Source organism: Lytechinus variegatus, chromosome 17 (assembly GCF_018143015.1).
Source record: "Lytechinus variegatus isolate NC3 chromosome 17, Lvar_3.0, whole genome shotgun sequence".
NCBI lineage: Eukaryota > Metazoa > Echinodermata > Echinoidea > Temnopleuroida > Toxopneustidae > Lytechinus > Lytechinus variegatus.
This window is the reverse complement of record NC_054756.1, coordinates 5354858-5373053: the sequence shown is the minus strand read 5'-3', so window position 1 is coordinate 5373053 and position 18196 is coordinate 5354858. Positions and strand designations below refer to the sequence as shown.

The window sequence follows — 18196 nt, the reverse complement described above, 5'->3', positions numbered from 1 at the left end:
GTTTGAAATAAACCTGAATCTGATTCCCCCCCCCTTTTTTCGCGGGTCATAGTTTAATCAGCACCCTCTGTAAAAAAAAAAAGTCGTTCCTAGGGCCTTGAACCATGCCTGGTTGAATAATATTACTCAGGGAAGAGAAATGGGAAAAAATGACTGTCGAAATGATGAAATTAACAAATATAAATTTATGACGGTAGAGGCTTAACAATAACATTTGGTTCTTAATTCACAAATCCATTTGATAATTTATAATGTAATAATAGAAATAAGAAAGTCCTGCTTGATTTTTTAATCAATTTATTCATTTATTATAATACATCATTATACTACAATGTACAGGCATGACAGGTAGAAGACTAGAAAGCTATAATCTTTTATTAGAGAAGAAAATGAAAGTGGAGATCGGGGCACAACTCAGGCTATGACAACAGACTATACAGCCAGGGGCGGAAATCTCTCCCAAAAGGTAGGGGGACAAGGGGGTGTAAAATTTGACAAGCAAAAAAAAAGTAAAATTAAAGTCATCTCGTCCTAAAATAATGTTTTATTTCGATTTTGAATGATGTCTTACCATCATAAAATACCAAAAATAGTAGGGGGACATTTGATATTGTGTCCCCCTACTATTTTGAGTAGCCGGGGACACAATTAAGGTCACAGGTCATTCCAAAAAATATAAACCATTCTAAAGGTTTGGTATAATTTTCATATTAGTATCATCTTTTATTTATATTTTTGCAGCGTAGTAACCATTCGATCCCTGTTGAAGGTCTGATCGGTTGAGAGCGATGGGGGACATGTAATTTTCATATTTTGGTTGGTAATATATTTTCATGATTGCAACCGCTATCTCTAGTTTATTATGTATAATCAAATTTATGTGTTCATCAAGAAAAATATATAGCTTAGATTAATTTTTTTTGTTATTCTCTACCTCCTCTCGTACAATTTTCTTCCTATCCTTAATTCCTTTCCACTACTTGGCATGCTTGGAGAATTGTGTACGTGGTTGCCGTCTCCTGCACCCCCCTATATGGCTCTCTACCCGTTCATCTATATCTGTTGATATCCTCCTCCTTTTTCCTTCATCCCACCTCTCTATTGATGCACAGGAGCAGTGGAGCTGTTTTGAAAGCGGGAGGCTTAGTCGATAGTGTATGATTTATAAACAAACAAGTGCACATCTCGTTACCAATAATGCATATAGCATTTTCAATTATTTGAATGCAGGATAAAGAACATTGTAGATTAAATGCCCTTCTCGCGGACATATAGTGCCGCGGCCAGGGATCGAACCTCGCACTTTTCATGTATAGCTATAGGCACCTTAGACCACTCGGCCACGGCACCTCCCCTTTTTAAGAAGGGGATCGATAGTGATCGAGAAAAAGGTGCATATTTTCGTAAAGATTCTATAGCAACGGACGCGCGTGCGTACGAGCGGGAGCAAGCCAAAAGTCTCTCATTTTTGATAACACCTTCAAAGAGGAACTAGTGCAGAAAAAAAATAAAGGTTAATTTAGCACTTGAAAATAGGGAAAGCAGCCCAGGGATGTTATTATACATATCGGACAAAAAGTCCCGTATTTTGACTGTTCAAATCAAGTTACCGTGGAGATAAGATAAAAGGGAAAATATATGTTTGCTGTTTCAACATGCTCAAAAGCGATTGCATGTTGTATATGTGCTAGTTTTGGATTTATTCAGGGGAACCAAAGCGAAAAAAGTAGTTCGTAAAGGAACATAAATGAATTTCATAATCTCTTTACTTACTGATACCAGAGGCTAAATCATGGAACTGTTTACACTTGAATGTATAATCACTGGCTGATCAGGGGGGGGGGGGCACAGTCGCCCCCATCTTTGAGAGCCATGTATTTGTGATGTAAATATACCGCTTTCACCCAAGTTTGTCCCCCCCCCTTGAAAGTGAGGACTTTTTTTGCTTTTTTTAAATTTTCACCGGTATAATGTCCCTCCCCTTTTTGAAAATTCTGGATCCGCCCCTGTGAATAATCACGTGATTGTGTGTCATTCCGGGCCCATCTTGAAAGAGTTTACAATAGAATGTAAGTAGAACATTATGTAAAAGCATTGGACCATTTATTTTTTTTTGTTAGGAAAAAAAGATCTCTTTGCTCTCTGGAATTAAAAAAAAGGAGATGAAGCAAAAAATCCCCGATAGATTCAAATCAGACTCGATTGCGACAGATCTAGACCTAATTTACTAAATTTGTGTATTTAAGAAAGAAATGGGAAGGGATGGGGGGCGAAGCTCGCAGACCCTGCATCTGTGGCCGCCCTGCAATACGCTTGATATGCTTAAAATCACCACTCTATATCCGTGACAAACAGAAACTTGACTTTTCCGAAACTCTCCCTAATGATATAGACGTCATTTCCCATCATAAATAAAGTCACATCGTGCGTCAAAATTACATTAAAAATAGTTCATGCCAAAGATCAAATTAACATGATTAAAGTCAATTTTTAGCACTTTCTGATCGGGTACCTGTTCAAAATGCAATATCTGCACCTCAAGATGTAGACGGGGACGGGGGGGGGGGGGGGGGGGGGTGGTGGGGGGAATGATGCTCCGGCTGATCTCGGCAGCCGTTCGCGCGATCGCGCCGAAATTTGGCACGCACATTCTTTACGACATAAACGCAGTGTTAACAAAAATCTGAAAATAATTCTTTTTTAATCATTATGAATTTTATAAATTATGCATGTTTATTCGTAACAAGCATTGTTTGCATATTTAACACCCAATTAAACTTCAAATATTTCCTTTTATCCAGATGTCATCTTAATCCGATTTGATGGTTTCTACAAAGAAATATTGCGAAAGTCAATTTTTTCCTTATGTATTTCTTTGTTTTTAGAATTTTTTTTTCTTTGTTTCATCTTTTGTATTCGGTATCAAAATGACCTTCATTTTGCAGCGAAACCCAAACCCTTTTCTTGTTGTCGAAATTCTTGGTCAAACCCCATCCTTTGAAAAAGCTAGATCCTTACCTGCAATTTAATGCTGTTGCTTCAGGTAATTTGATACCCCCACCCCCGTATCCCCGATCACCCGTCGGCATGTAGGTCCTACCCAAATTTCCTCGTCAATGGCAATCCAACATAAACATGAAACGCGCGAGATGTAAAAAGAAAAGCTCCCACGCGAGTGCTGCTCGTTCTGTTCATAACAAACAGGAGCGAGTGGGGCTATCCCTAAACTTTTTGACAATTGTTATCTCGTCATTCTTCTTTTAGCTGCACTTTGGATCTTCGGCGGACAGAACGTGTACAGGCCGATCTGATCTTCAACTTCGTCGACCATTGCTTGTAAGTATATATAATCAGAAACACTACTTGAATCTACGGAGATAAATGTTGCGGTAATAAAGGGGATACCTTGGAAAGTTTATAGCGGTTCCTATTATGGAAGTATAATCTACCAATCTACCTCCATATTATACCTCACTGGGATGCGTGATCGAGTGGTCAATTTGGTGTTACGTGGTGGATAGAACAATTCGGTTTTCTCTGGTGGTGGTGATGATCTTGTAGTGTAGTAGTAATTGGCTTGATGAATGGATTGGGATGATAAAATATGATGGTGATGGTAATGTTTTTATTGTGGTGTTGGTACTAAACTACTAGTATAATAAGTAACGATAGGATTACTACTTGTAGTGGTACACACTTATAATAGTTGGACAAAAATGTTCAACTATTAACCAACCCTGGACAAATACTGTCCACATAACTATTGGTTAAAATATGCGAAAATCGGATAATAAAAACTAATAATTGGGTAATAAAAAATAGTTGCCCAGAATATATTTTACCAACGTACATTACCAAACACAGTGGACAGTACGTGCCCAACATTATAAGTGTGTAATATTACGGGAGTCGGTAGTTAGTTCCCCTCACTTTTTAACTTTTAAGGTAAAACCCAAAGAGATTGGGTACTCAAACCAGATACTAAATTCTTAAACGACTGGATAAATTCACCGACACATGTACCATTAAATGCTCTGAAAGCTTGCACTTTCCGATCTTTATAATTAAATTAGTAAATATAGATTATTATGTAAAAAATGATTTCATGTTTCATGTATATTCAGTTTGTGCATGGACCTACTGGGGGGTAGCCTTTCTGAGTTTGAATTCTGAAAACACGAGAGGTTTTCGTCACAGATGAAGAATGCGATGTTGGGTCGTGTTCTTGACCCCATCATCTCAACGCCAGAGTAAACTTCTCAACTCTCTGCGTTTCTTGTTGACACTCCCTGAAAACTGATACCCCCTTTCTCGCTTTCTGTTTCCACAGCAACTTAACTTCTCAGTGGAGTTCAGGTGAATCACGGATCTCGTTTGTGTGTGTGTGTGTGTGTATGGATCATGTTGTGTATCGTATTTGTTTTGTTGATGTGTTTTCATTCGGGCACATGTTCATCTCCTGATTGGATAGATTGGGTGGTTTTCTCTAAAGAGGAGTAGTTAACATATTAATGTCTGGTTCAGTATGTGTCCAGTCGCAAAAAAATAAGAATGTCAAATTCAATCAAGTTATCGTTTGATTTTTACACTTTTTTTTTTCATTTGGACACAATTCATCATGCTGTTCATGCCAGGGGCATTTTAGATCAGCCCTTTTAGTGATATTATCAGAGTGTATAAATAGACCATTATGATAGGCTGTATGATTGATGATGAATAGGCATAGTCGAATTTGAGTATTTTGTTTCGATTCAAGGACTTTAACTCTGTTTGACTGTTTCCTGTCTGAAAGTTCACTCATGGCTCGATTAATTTGAACTAACCGAACTCTCAATAGTCCAAACATGTCGATAGGCCTCTTCCCGGTTATCAGTAAAGTTTAGTTTAACAAATACAGGAAACCAATAAAATTAGAGAAAGATTCGAAATTATGTCAATTGTCATTCTTTTCTTGTCAGAGTTTCTATAAAACTCTATAAATAATTATCTTTTGTGTTTACTCAGCACAGAGTACAGTCTGGTGAGTATGTGCGTGTGGGAATGTAGCTCTTTATTTGCTAACAATTGAACGGATGATACGTAGCAGACGACACTGCTTAATCTGTATATGTGATTGCCAACTTGTGTAACAATTCATTATTAGAAGTTAGAAATTGATGATGATGAATATCGTCCTCCTTAGAAAAGTATTTTTTCCCAATGGAAGACATATGAAGATTCAACAGTCGTCGGGTTAGGGTTGTATTGGAGATTATTTCGTTGAATTTGCATCCTTATTAATTATTTTCCTTTCATCATGGATTTTTATTTAAGGTGGTTTACCTTCTCATTTACATCCAAACCACATAGAATTCTTTATTGGTTTTCATCTATTTTTCATATTTGTAGATAAGGCCTTAAGGAGGAATGGATTTGTATTTTCTTCCTTTACGAAGTGAATAGCTACGAACTTAAATATAAATCTCTTAAGCTAATCTATTTTGAGCATTATGCTTGGCTCTCAAAATCTCTAAGGTCATCTTCACAATAATATGAAGATCAGTTACGAAAGTGACATTGGTATTTATTTTCCATATCCATATTGTTAAAAACAATACAATACAAATGTAAGCCTATACAAAATAAAATCAAAAGTATAATGAAAATAATAATGTCCAAAGATGGTGAAAATCAGTAAATGTTATTTTTATGTAAAACATGCGAAGCTACTTTGTTTAGAGTAATTTGTCCATGAAAATGATGAGAATATTAAACAACTAAATGCTAATACACCAAACGACAAAGGTTGCCAATTTACTTATTACTTCACATTTGTTCTCATTACATTTAACATGTTTAATGAATTGAAATAATTCTTATTCTTATTCTCTTTTGGATAGGTCTTTTCATAAGATAATTCTGCAAAGCCATTAATGGCACCGGACAGGTTACACATCAATTATTTTCATTCATGATTTTTATCATTTTGTTGTTCAATATTCGTTTCGATTTCCTTGATCATTTATTCATTTTTCCTGCAATAAATCAATAAAAGACTAATGGCTAAATAATATCTACGCACACTGTAAAAAATGAAGTGCTAATTTAGCACTTACCGTGCTTGTATAGTGACTGCACGACCAGTGCTGATTTTCTAGTTTAAATTTGAACTAGATTGAAAATTAGCACTCGTAGTGCAGTCACTATACAAGCACTGTAAGTGCTTAATTAGCACGTCATTTTAACAGTGCATGTTTCAGAACCTATACATGTATTTGTCCATGTACATGAACATTTGGAGACCAAACAAACAGTCGGTACCTTCAGATTTTATTTACTCTGATTATCGAAATCAAATAGTCTTTAATTGGAGGTCTTCTTTTATTTGTGTAAGGCTAAGGATGTTCATATATCAGGGGAAATTGTAACCCCAACCCCCGTACATGTCATTGCTGGGTTGTGTTTAATTAACATACAATGTCCGGAAACTATTGGAATTTAGACCACAAGGAATTACTTTGGAATCTTCAATGTTCACCTTTCCTTGTTTGTAACCAACACTGTACATTCCTTAAAATAACGTTCTAATGTTTTTTTTATGCGAATATTAGGTTGGCTGGATGTATTTATATTTGCGCTCGAAATTCAGTCAATGTAATTTGATATTTTAATTTCAGTTGGTACCTGGTCCGCTAATTCTGTCCATGATCAGTGGGAATTTAGACCATAAGGAGTTACTTTGGAATCTTCAATGTTCACCTTTCCTTGTTTGTAACCAACACTGTACATTCCTTAAAAAACGTTTAAGAATTATTTTGATGCGAATTTTAGGTTGACTGGATGAATTTACATTTGCGCTCAGAATTCAGTCAATGTGATTTGATATTTTAATTTCAGTTGGTTCCTGGTCCGCTAATTCTGTGTGTCCACTGGCTTACAAATGATTTGTAATTCTTTGTTCCACATTCGTATACTAGAAGTTCATCATGTACATTTTACATAACATGACAGCTTAATACGGTAAATATATTTCATACATCATCATACAGAAAAAACAGATTTTCAAACAAATATGATCTACTAGTATATAAAGTCATATTATTATGATATTCATACACTAAAAAAAAACATTGGGTAAAATTTTGACCAGCAAGAGCCTAATTATGTGTCCAACCAATTTCGGGCAGTATTTTACCCAATGAGGGAAGCGTATTGTCCAGTAAGGTTAAACAATAAGCAGCAATTACTTTAGAATGGGCAAAATTATTCATCATACTGGATAAATATAAATGCCCAAATTAAATGCCCAATATTGATTGGACACACAATTACCCTCATGGAGCATTTTTACCTAATATTCTTTAGAGTTTATAATGATAATAATAATAATTGACATTTATATAGCGCTTTATCAATCTACGACTGTTCAAAGCGCTTCACAATTATTATTACCCGGTCACTGGATTCATAGCATTCCAAGCAGCCTGTTAGGCGCAAACTTGCTAAACCAACCACAATGACGGTTGTTTCCTACCGGTACCCAATTAGCACCTGGGTGAGAGTGGCAAAGTGTGGATTGACGCCTTGCCAAAGGGCGCTAGGCCATGGTGGGATTCGAACACACGACCCTCTGATTACAAGGCGAGAGTCAGAACTGCTACACCACGGCGCTTCCACGGCGCTTTATGTTCTAGTATAGCTGCATACGAATTGTCATCATAAGGAGATTTCTTTAGAAAAGTAACAACCCCAAACGAAAACTCATTAAAATGACTTACGCTTTTTATGAAGCAGAATGGGTGTATTTCTTAATTTAGAAATAATTGACTAGTGGAACAATTCGAGTTTTATTTTTCACATCTCTAAACACAAATAATTAAGATACAGTACATCGAGAACAATTCAATCAAATGATTAAATAATAATGTAGTAAAATAACAATGCATATCAAATTTGGACAAAATAACAACAAATAATAACATATTTTTAATAAGGTAATGAATGGCATGTGAAGGGCTAACAAGCCAAGAAGCCAATAGGCCTATCTAAGCTACTTCCTGATTAACATTGATTACTGAACATCTTGCAATCAACTTTTTTTAGATTGCATGAAACAAAGATTTCAAAGTCAACTAAATCAGCAAACTATTACATGATTTGAATAACATCAACTAAAATAATAAGTAAAAATATGAAAACATAAAAATGAATAAAAACAGGAATAGGATAACTTCAAATGAAATCAACCTATGATTTCCATCGAATAAACCGGATTGCAAAATCTTAGATAGAATGCATTTGAGGGGGGAAAAGGGAAAATACCCCTTTCCCACACTCCAATTTGAGCTCACTTGCTTCACTCTCTTGTATTAGTTTTTAAAAGAATCATAGTATCCACGTTCAGCTCATTTGTTTGGCCATATTACATCATGATCACTGGTTATGTAATGTTGTCAGACTCATAATCTTATCAGTGTCATTCAGTTCAGCTCGGGGGTAATTTTAGATGCAAAGAGATCGTTCCTTGGTAGGAGATGTGATTCTAAATTCGTGTTTAGAATGTTTTATGAAAATTTGTAATCATACAAGACAGTTTGACAACTCAATGGTAACGCGAAAACTTCATTTTCGTTCTTACAAGCTTTAACCATCGAAAATGTTTGATATTATCATACAGGAAATATCAAAGGAATAAATTAATGTGTGTCGTCATCTCAATTCTCTATAATTTGCGTTACATTCACGTTGTGCCTAGAAGTCTTTAAAATTGTATTGCCTAATTTTAAAATGTCATGGTTTTCTTATTTAATATCAAATTTGATACATTCTTATTCAGTCTTTGCGTGTATGTGTACTTTTCTATTCACGTCCAATTTCTTGTTGAGAGTGACTTAACCTTAAAGTCACACTGGCAAAAGCTAATGCGGACCTATCAAATCTTCCACTTCCATTTGGTTGGATGCGGATTTCATTTCTTGGTATATCTGTTACATCATCGATGACATTGACCATGACTATATTATGTATAGTATTACTCACACAATGTCATGTTTAATATGTTAATCTAATCATTGTTGAGACCTTGACCTTAACTGTGTACGTAGGTGTCAGTGTCAGCTGTCAAGAAGTCATGGTCCATTTTCATGGAAGCTTAGACCCAATACGTCATAAAAACTGTCAAAATCACGAGTCCTTTGTCATTGTGGAACATCGATCAAATTAGGGCCAACGGTATTACTAGTTCGATAATCTTTGATGCAAGTTATATTACCTCTTCACTTTTTACCAGCTGTTTTGAGGGCTGTGTCATGTGACCTCTTATACAAAGAGGGAAAACGATCATATCCTTCCGTGTCTCACCGCATCATTGTCTGAAGTGGTATATACTGGGTCTATATGATTGTCAGCTATTTCCTTTTCTACCTGACGAAGAGAATGTTTCATGAAACAAATAATCAGTGACTTTCACTGACTGGCGTTATAAGCCACCGGAAATCCTTGCACCTGATTGGTCGAGAGTAGATTTGTCAGTGAAAATCACCGGTTATTTGTGTTATGAAATATACCCCTGACCTGTTGCCAAGTAAAACAGCCAGGGATTAATTAGCCTTTGCTGCCAGCCACACAAACGAAACCGACTCCTTACCGATCGAAACTATTTGATGCGGGCGCGTCGTGGTCTGGAGGTTCTTACTCTCGCCTTTCAATCAGAGGGTCGTGGGTTCGAATCCTAGCAATGGCGTGTTTTCCTTCACCAAGAAATGCATCCGCTCCGTACGTGCTGCACTCGACCCGGTGAGGCAAATGGGTATAACCGGCAGGATTAATTCCTTGCATGCACTGAGCGACGATGATGGTAGCTCGAGCTATAAAGCGGTGTAATAGTAGCAGCGCTTTGTATCCTCGGGCAAAAAGTGCTTTATAAAAACAGCTATTATTAGTATTGATATTATTATTATTATTATTTCATCGTTCCGAATGATATATCACCGGTCGGTTCGGAGTCGGGTTCGTTATGGTGCTGGCGTACCCAGCCCCCCCCCCCCCCTCAAAAAAGAAAAATATCACGACTAAGAAAACAAATAGGAACGGAATAAAAGGATAAGGGTGAAATATGGTATCATTTTTTTAACATTATGTCAAAATCTATTACAAACTTGGATTTTTGTAATGAAAATATCGAAATTTTTGCTCGCTCGCAACTTTTAATTAATTTTACGCGAGTGCACCATATCAAGCCCCTTCAAGTTTTAGGCTCATTGCGCCGCTGTGCTATAGAGTGACTGTGTGAATACATTTTAAAACCAATATTTTACAGTATACACATGGCGAGATAAGATACCAAGACCAAGACCCTTATATGAGGTAAATTGTGTAATCGATAGGCCGATATCTGATATCCCCGATTGGGGGAGGTATCAACAGGCTCATGATCGAAATATCACCAAAAAACCCCCTCCATAATATCGATGTAGAAAATCTGACATTCAGAAATAGGTACGAAGGTCTGCAATCCCAATTGCGCATAAACATTCAGTCTCTGTTACAAAAATTCCCCAAGTTACCAAGTTTGACTTATTATCGCCCTTTTCGACAATACACAATATTTAACCCCCTTCACCCTTTAATATTTGAGTTCATATCAAGCATGTCAAGGGTATGAAAGCAGAGTAGGCTCTGTTTCCTTATTTTCGCATGGTTGTCCCCAATAGTTCATGATGTTCTCAAATCCATTCAGCGGGTATTTTGCTAATAATTATTGTTACCTCTCCCGTACCTCTCCCAAATCATAACAGGACCCCGTCTTACAAAGAATTGCGATTGATCCGATCAATCGCAACTATGGACGGCCAGCAACGTCAACATACAAAATGCTTGTTTGTTCCAAAAAAAGCTAGATATGAATGTAAATCCATTGATTTTTTGACAATTTGTTATGTTTTCCTTTGTTTACCAAGGATATTTTACAAATTTCCTGTAAAAGAAATTATGACACTGATTGATTTCCATAGAGTTAAGATTGATTGGATCGATCATAACTATTTGTAAGATAGGGCCCTAGTTGTACTTTGATCACCGGATCAATATTTTATCAAATCATTCTTTTGAAACATGGAGAATGCTATTCGTTGACTTTTTGGTCACAATGGTACCTCCGATCGTGGGAGAGATATCGCTATGCAAATCTGTAACCATGGCATTCATGACGGTCACACTTAACTGGACATTTTAATGCAACCGAATTCTTCTCCTTTGATATGCCTGATGGGATATTGAAAAAGGGGGTTCACTCTTATAGTTAGATTTCATGAAATCCTAATATAAATGTATTGCGTTCTTTTACGGTAATCCGTCCCGAAATATGATAATATAACAAATAATAAAGCTACATTTCTATAGCGCATGATACACGGAGTCTCTATGCGCTTCACATATACATGAATTAAATATCTCAACTAATAATATACAATATGGTCATTGAAAAGAAAAGATTACAATAGGATTAAATACAGCATGGCATAAACCATGCAATTTATGGTAAAATATAGAGTTGTATATTTTCATATAAATATAAAATCTATGACATCACATTCGAGCAGCTTACACTACATCATGTTACATGCATTCCGCAAGGTTTTTTTTCAAGAACAATAAAAAATAAACCTGTGTATTTTGTATCAGGCTCATTATTTCCTACAAAATTCTGAGACGAATATATTTTAAGAGAGTAAAAGGGGCCTAAGCTTTCGATCCTAGCAGAATCTTTTTCGGAGGCGAATATATTTTCGGTCACCGTAAACCAATTACATGTATTTATATTATATTACATAATAGTAATAATGTTAATAATAATAACTTTGAACATCCATAACTTTGTTTTCGTTATTTGTTGGATTTCGTTGATCTTCAAAGAACAGTTTTCTCTACCCCCCCCCCCACTTTTATCTAAATCAACTTGATGTCACGGTGGCTGATGGAGTGCCTCTCTAAACCATGTGGCCCGTATTCTAGACTCTGACTTAACTTACGCCATGTTAAGTCATTGTAAATCGAATAATTGTTAAGCACTCTATAGCAAATGTTTCATAATGTTTGCTGTACTATGTATTTCAATTTTATTATTAGTGTTTATAGGACATCGTTAATTTCCCTACAATATATATGACCAGCCAGCTCGGCTGGGGGGGGGAGTCAAATGTATTGCTGTACACGTGCGTGACCAAATTATTTTCAAAACGTTTTTCTCTCTGTGCAAAATAACCCCCAAAACTAGTTTTTCGCGGGATTCGTGCACACATTTTGCCCCCTAAACAAATTGTCGCCATAATATGACCCTAAACAAGTTTTGAACGATCGGGAAAAACCTGAATACTTATCAGAAATGAGGAAGAAAGGCCCCGGGGAAAAAAAAGCTTGGGGGATACCCTTAACACGTTTAGCTATATAGTCTTAAAAAAGTTTTAGCAAAAAATACTCTTAATACGTTTGACCCCGCGATTGACCAGTACCCATGGTACCAGCCTTTCAAAACCACCCTTTAAATCGGCGTTCGCGTCCAAGCATTGTGTACAGCAATATATTTGACTGCCCCCTCACCCGCGCATGCCACCCCAAAACCACCAATAAGTAGTCAGGAAAGGTTATTTCTAATAGTCAAAATAGTATATGGTCACATTTCATAAGTTGTGTATGCAAAAAGGGTGGCGTTGAACAATTTTCCACACGGTGCCATGGATAAATTGTTGCTTAATCACAGCATCTCGGCCAAATTTATTGAGTAAGATCTCATTTTGAAGCTAGAAAAACAGGCTAAATATATTTCTATGACTTAGATCAATACAATATCAGGAACAAAAACTATAGCACATTAAGTTCGAAGTAATAGGGGTGTGGGGAGCCGGTGGATGCGGTGAATGACAGAATATTAATTAAACTTAATTAACAACTTAATATAATATGTAATATGACTGTTATCTTCATATTTCTGGGCGTTTTAAAGCAGGGAACAACTAAATGTCATAAAAATTTGACAATTTTGAAAATATGCAGCAATGAAATACATGTGTATGTCTGATCAGCTCTGATCTGCAACCTAATCAATTAGTAAACTGGAGAAATTTGGTTAATTATCTAATTTGTAATCTAATTTTTTAGTACAAATGTTGTGTATCATTGCAACAAACATTTCTACCCATGATGTTGTCATTTGCCAAGCATATAAATACAATGACAGGTATTTTGGGGGCAAAAAATTAAAATTAAATACTGTTAATGAATTAGTATAATTAATATGCATACAATAATGGATAATTATTCAATTTTTAGTAAGATTTAATTATTGATGATTAAAGATTATAACTGGAAAATACTAGGGTGATCAAATGTTGCATTAACTTTTGACACCATTTTATGTGCAGTATAGGTCCAATTTGAGAAAAACACATTTCAAATTTCACACTTACATTGACGTCTATGTAATAATTAGCTGTTAATCAGTCATTTTAAGGAAAAATAAAGGTATGTGAGACTTTAAACTTTTTCATTATTTAGAGAATAGTAATAGCTATAACATATCAAAAAAAAATTGACCATTTTTGCGAAATTGGACCATCTTATGACATGCGACCACATAGGTCTTAAAAGAGCAAAGAATAAACATTTAGCTTATCTGAAGGGGTATTTCTTCCCCTTTATCATGTACGGTTCAAGTTCAAGTTGTCAAGTTGATTCGAAAACAAGATACAATAGGTTCTTTGACACAACTTTTTGGGGTCTGCCTGGAAGTTTCATTGAAATTCACAGTGTGCACATCTCATGATTGAGTGAACCCGAAATTTTAACGTACGGTTGTTTTCTATTTATTTTCTAAAGGACTCGCTTTCTATTTGAATAGGATATTGTTAATCAATTTTGACAAATTATATATCATATCAACATGTTCAAAGCTAAGGATGAGCTTTTCAAACTAAATAAATATAATTTTGGACGTCTTGTTGTTGGTTTTGGGGGGGGGGGCTGGTCACATAATGCCTATAATTGATGAATCGAACATCGACTGTCAAACTTTTCCTACATTTTGACACTAATGATAAGAATGGACAGAAATATTTAGATATACTCATCAATTATGTCTTTTTTGTTTTTTGAACAGAAATTATTACCCGCACCACTCAAGAAATAACGATGGCCCAGAGACGGATGCTGACCGTGGCTGCCATTGTGTGGATGGGTTCCATGGCATTTGCACAGTGTCCAGGTAATGCAGATAGTCCCGGGGACTGTGATTTCACCAACTACGACAGTCGTAAGGAGATCCGATGCGGTTCGAGTAACCTTGCAGCAATTCCAAACAACATTCCGGCAGATACACAGATTCTCCGACTTGAGCTCAACTGCATCACGTCCATCTCGGCAACAGATTTGTCACACATAGTGAACCTGAAGCAACTCACTCTGTACAATAACTTGATATCTTCCATCGACATCAATGCATTTGAGAATCAACGAGATCTGCAGGTCCTCAACCTCAAATACAACAGGATATCTTACATTGACGGTCGCACATTCAGAAACACTCAGAAGCTTACCGAGCTCAGCTTGGACAATAACCTTTTACAGTCCCTGGAAAACAACACTTTTAGCAGTTTGCCAAAGTTGAATGAGTTGGAACTTGATGGAAATCCATTGCAGTCCTTACCCGATGGTATTTTCGATGGCCTTACAAACTTGGGGCTCCTTGATATTTCAAATATTCTTTTCGAAGCGTTCCCTTCCACTCTCTTTAACGGACTGACAAACCTTGCCACTCTCAAAATGAATAACGTTACGCAAAATGGAGATCAGCTCTTCGGACGCGATTTCATCTTTAGTTCTGTTGCAAATCTTGTAAGGCTGGAGCTTCGTCAGAATTCATTGGACTGCCTCCCTGGATCTCTTGCCGTACTCCAGACTTTGAAAGTCCTTACACTATCCATGAACCCGCTAACAAGCAATAACCTCACTGTACTAAACTACCTCCAGGAACTGGAGGAGCTGCACTTGGATCGCACAGGCCTCAAGAAGTTATCCACAGACATGTTTGCAGGTAATACGAATCTTGTCTACTTGTTGATAGAGTATTCAAGTTTGTCTGAGGTAGAGGAAGGCGCGTTCACAGGACTAAGCCTAATGGAAGATCTGTACATCTCTTCGAATAACCTAACCACCTTGCCAGATAACGTGTTTGACCCTCTTCCGAATACTGTCAACTTAGAACTCGACAACAATCCTTGGCATTGTGACTGCCAGCTGAGATGGATCCTTAACTGGTTAAGTGTTTCGTATGCTGGAAGCACACCCGATGACCGCCAACCAGCGTGTGCAAGTCCTGACCGTCTGAATGGTCAAGAGTTCTTAGACATTCAGGAGACTGAGTACGCATGCATGCCTTACACTGACTTGAATGAGACAATGAGCTACACGGTTAATGAAGGTCAAAATTTCGTCATGGAATGTGGCGTCACAGGTGATCCTCTGCCTTCTCTTCTTTGGTTAACGCCGGATCACGTCGAGCTTCTTCCTAACACCAATCAGATCCCTTTTAGCGTTGACGCAGAATGCACCTTGACCATCATACGAATAACCAAGGAAGACGCTGGAACATACAGCTGTACTGGAAGCAATGCCGCTGGAGCGTTTAGCATCCGAAACGTAGTTACTGTTTCAGGAACAGGGAATATGCCCAGCATATTAACAACGGTTTCGCCTGTTCAATCAACGGCCACTACAAATCAGAGTGCATCTCGCCAGGGGGGAAATGACTCGACATTAGTGATAAGTATCGCCATCGTGGCTTCCATTGTAATACTAGGTATAGTCATCGTGATAATCCTAGTTATCCGCCGAAGGAACAAACGAAAGGATCGTTTACAACATATGCCCGGAGGGGTTCTGTTCCGCAACGGCAGAGAAACACTACCAAGTTTGCCTTCGTGCACCCTCCCCCGTGACATGACAATGCCTTATGCAACTGGCGATGATAGATACGCGGACACCTTGCAGCGTCAACCGACAGGAACTTCGTTCGACCCACCGCCACCTTATTCCACCATCTTACCCCCAGGAAACGACGAGATCTACCAAGAGATCAGAGGTGATGATGATCTGTACGAGAAGCCCCGAGGTCCTGGCGATATGTCTCCTGCATCATCGGTCAGACTAGGCCACACCTACATGCCAAACGTGATCCGTCAAGACTCGTGTATGTCAACCGGAAGTTGTGGCGCCCCTGCTGGGTACGAACGATCGATGATCCGGGATGATGGAAAACCAAGAAGTTTCACCTCCTCGTCGAATTGTGGGCCAGCGGTTGCTTATGACCCGTCGTGTAAGGGCGCACAGAGCAATCTCTATGTTGCGATGAATGATGACAAGGAGAAGAACGCACAGAAAGAAGTAGAAGACAACGAAGTCCAAGAAAGACTCCCCGATCTTACCCCACTTGCAAAAGCGATGTACGAAAATGCTAGACGAACGTAGCATATTGGGTAATTGATATCTGTATCATATCCGACTCTAAAACAATAATCATGCAATAAATCATTCCCTTTAAATATTATTCGGCGTTCTAGCGGGTTGCTCTTATGGGGGCCTCTCTTTTTTTATTAGGGATATACTCCAGAGTGAAAACAATATGACATTAATAAAGTAAATTCATAGGTACAAGTCAACATTTCAAAGGTCTAATCTAAAAAATTAAATCCTGAATTATGATGTGTGATATCGTTCATCGGAAAATGACATTTATATAGCGCTAAATATTTTGCGTATTTAAGCGTTTAATATGAGCTTATTATCTGGGTCCTCGGATCATGGCAAGGTCGCCCACAATGTATGTATTTTTTCCACTCTCTGCATGGGGAGCATTCCAACAAGAGTCCCAAGATTCAATGGTTGCAAGACATGCTACATAGGGTTTCTCATCAAGTCGGGTACTCGTTTCACGTTTCACACTTGGGTGAAGAGTGGGAAACGGGGATTGAAGCCTTGATAAAGGACTCAAAATAGTCCGCTGGGGGATTCGAACCTACATTTACCACCCTCTGATAACAAGGCAAGAGTCAGAAGGTTAGAATCCCTACACCCATCATCAGTGGCGGACCGTGACCCGGAGGAGACAAAGCATTGGAGGGGCAGTGTATTGTTTGTGAAGAATGCTATGCCCCTCCAATGCTTTGTTTCCTCCATGTCACGGTCCGCCACTGCCCATCATAAAAAAAGACGTTTTCAAGATATGTGACTGAAAAGTCATCATTTAATTAATCTCCTGGGTTTATTAATTCGAGAAATGTTGCAGGTTATGCTTTTCGGGTGCAATTTTTTCAGGGCTACACTTTACGACAATAGGTAGTTTTCGCTCGCTTTTACTACGAGGAAACTCTCTACAACGCATCGATTCCTTTAAAAATGCAATTAAAATCATTATGAGGCTTTTGTCGAGATTTGGTGGACTGGGAGAGCAGATCATCCGAAGATTTGCCGCGGAAGAACAAAATTTTGCAAATTATGTCGCTGTCCAGAGTCAAGATATTCCGATGCTGCCCTGGTCCGTCAACTTTCAACAAAAGCCTCTCAGCTCTCCCCATTGTGATTTGACTTGCTTTTTCACAGGAATTTGTGCTTGTAGAATTTCCTCCTCGGAAATGCAAAAGTTCTGGATGATCACAAAAAAGGGTGACGAATTGCAGCTCAGATTTTCTAACGGCAAATCAATGAAAACCAGTTGAACTTTGCCCAAAACGACAAAGTTATGTGAATACATTCAACGTATGAGGAAATAAATTTATGTTCCCAACTCTCACTTATTGATATTATGTGAAATTGATTTTCGTTTTGATTAAAATGTATTTAAAATGCCACGCTTGTAGAAAAAAAAGAGTTCCTTCAAGGATGACGTACTCTATCCTACTCATAAAGTCAGTACTCGTTACAAAATGCCGCAACTTCTTTATTTTTCATCAGATTTTCATAAATTTGTGAATGTTTATATTTTTATTGAATTTATGTTTAGGAAAGTGTAAACAATTTAGAAATGGAAGAAAATATGTTTATTTGAATCAATTTTCCCCATCTTATTCAAATCATATTATGTTGACTTGTAGTATCCGATCTTCATAAAATTGTGAATGTTTTTATGTTTGTATGAATTTATGTTGACGAAAGGTCTAGAAATTTGTGA

At 37.4% G+C, this 18196-nt stretch overlaps 1 protein-coding gene across 1 annotated transcript; it reads left to right on the top strand.

The window, feature by feature from the left end:
* Positions 1-3198: 3198 nt before the first annotated feature.
* LOC121430901 (leucine-rich repeat and immunoglobulin-like domain-containing nogo receptor-interacting protein 1) lies at positions 3199-16956 on the top strand. The gene is made up of 2 exons (XM_041628329.1): positions 3199-3336; positions 14132-16956. Exon 2 carries the CDS (start codon positions 14164-14166, stop codon positions 16495-16497), a length of 2334 nt encoding a protein of 777 aa, XP_041484263.1. The 5' UTR covers positions 3199-3336; positions 14132-14163; the 3' UTR covers positions 16498-16956.
* Positions 16957-18196: the final 1240 nt, after the last annotated feature.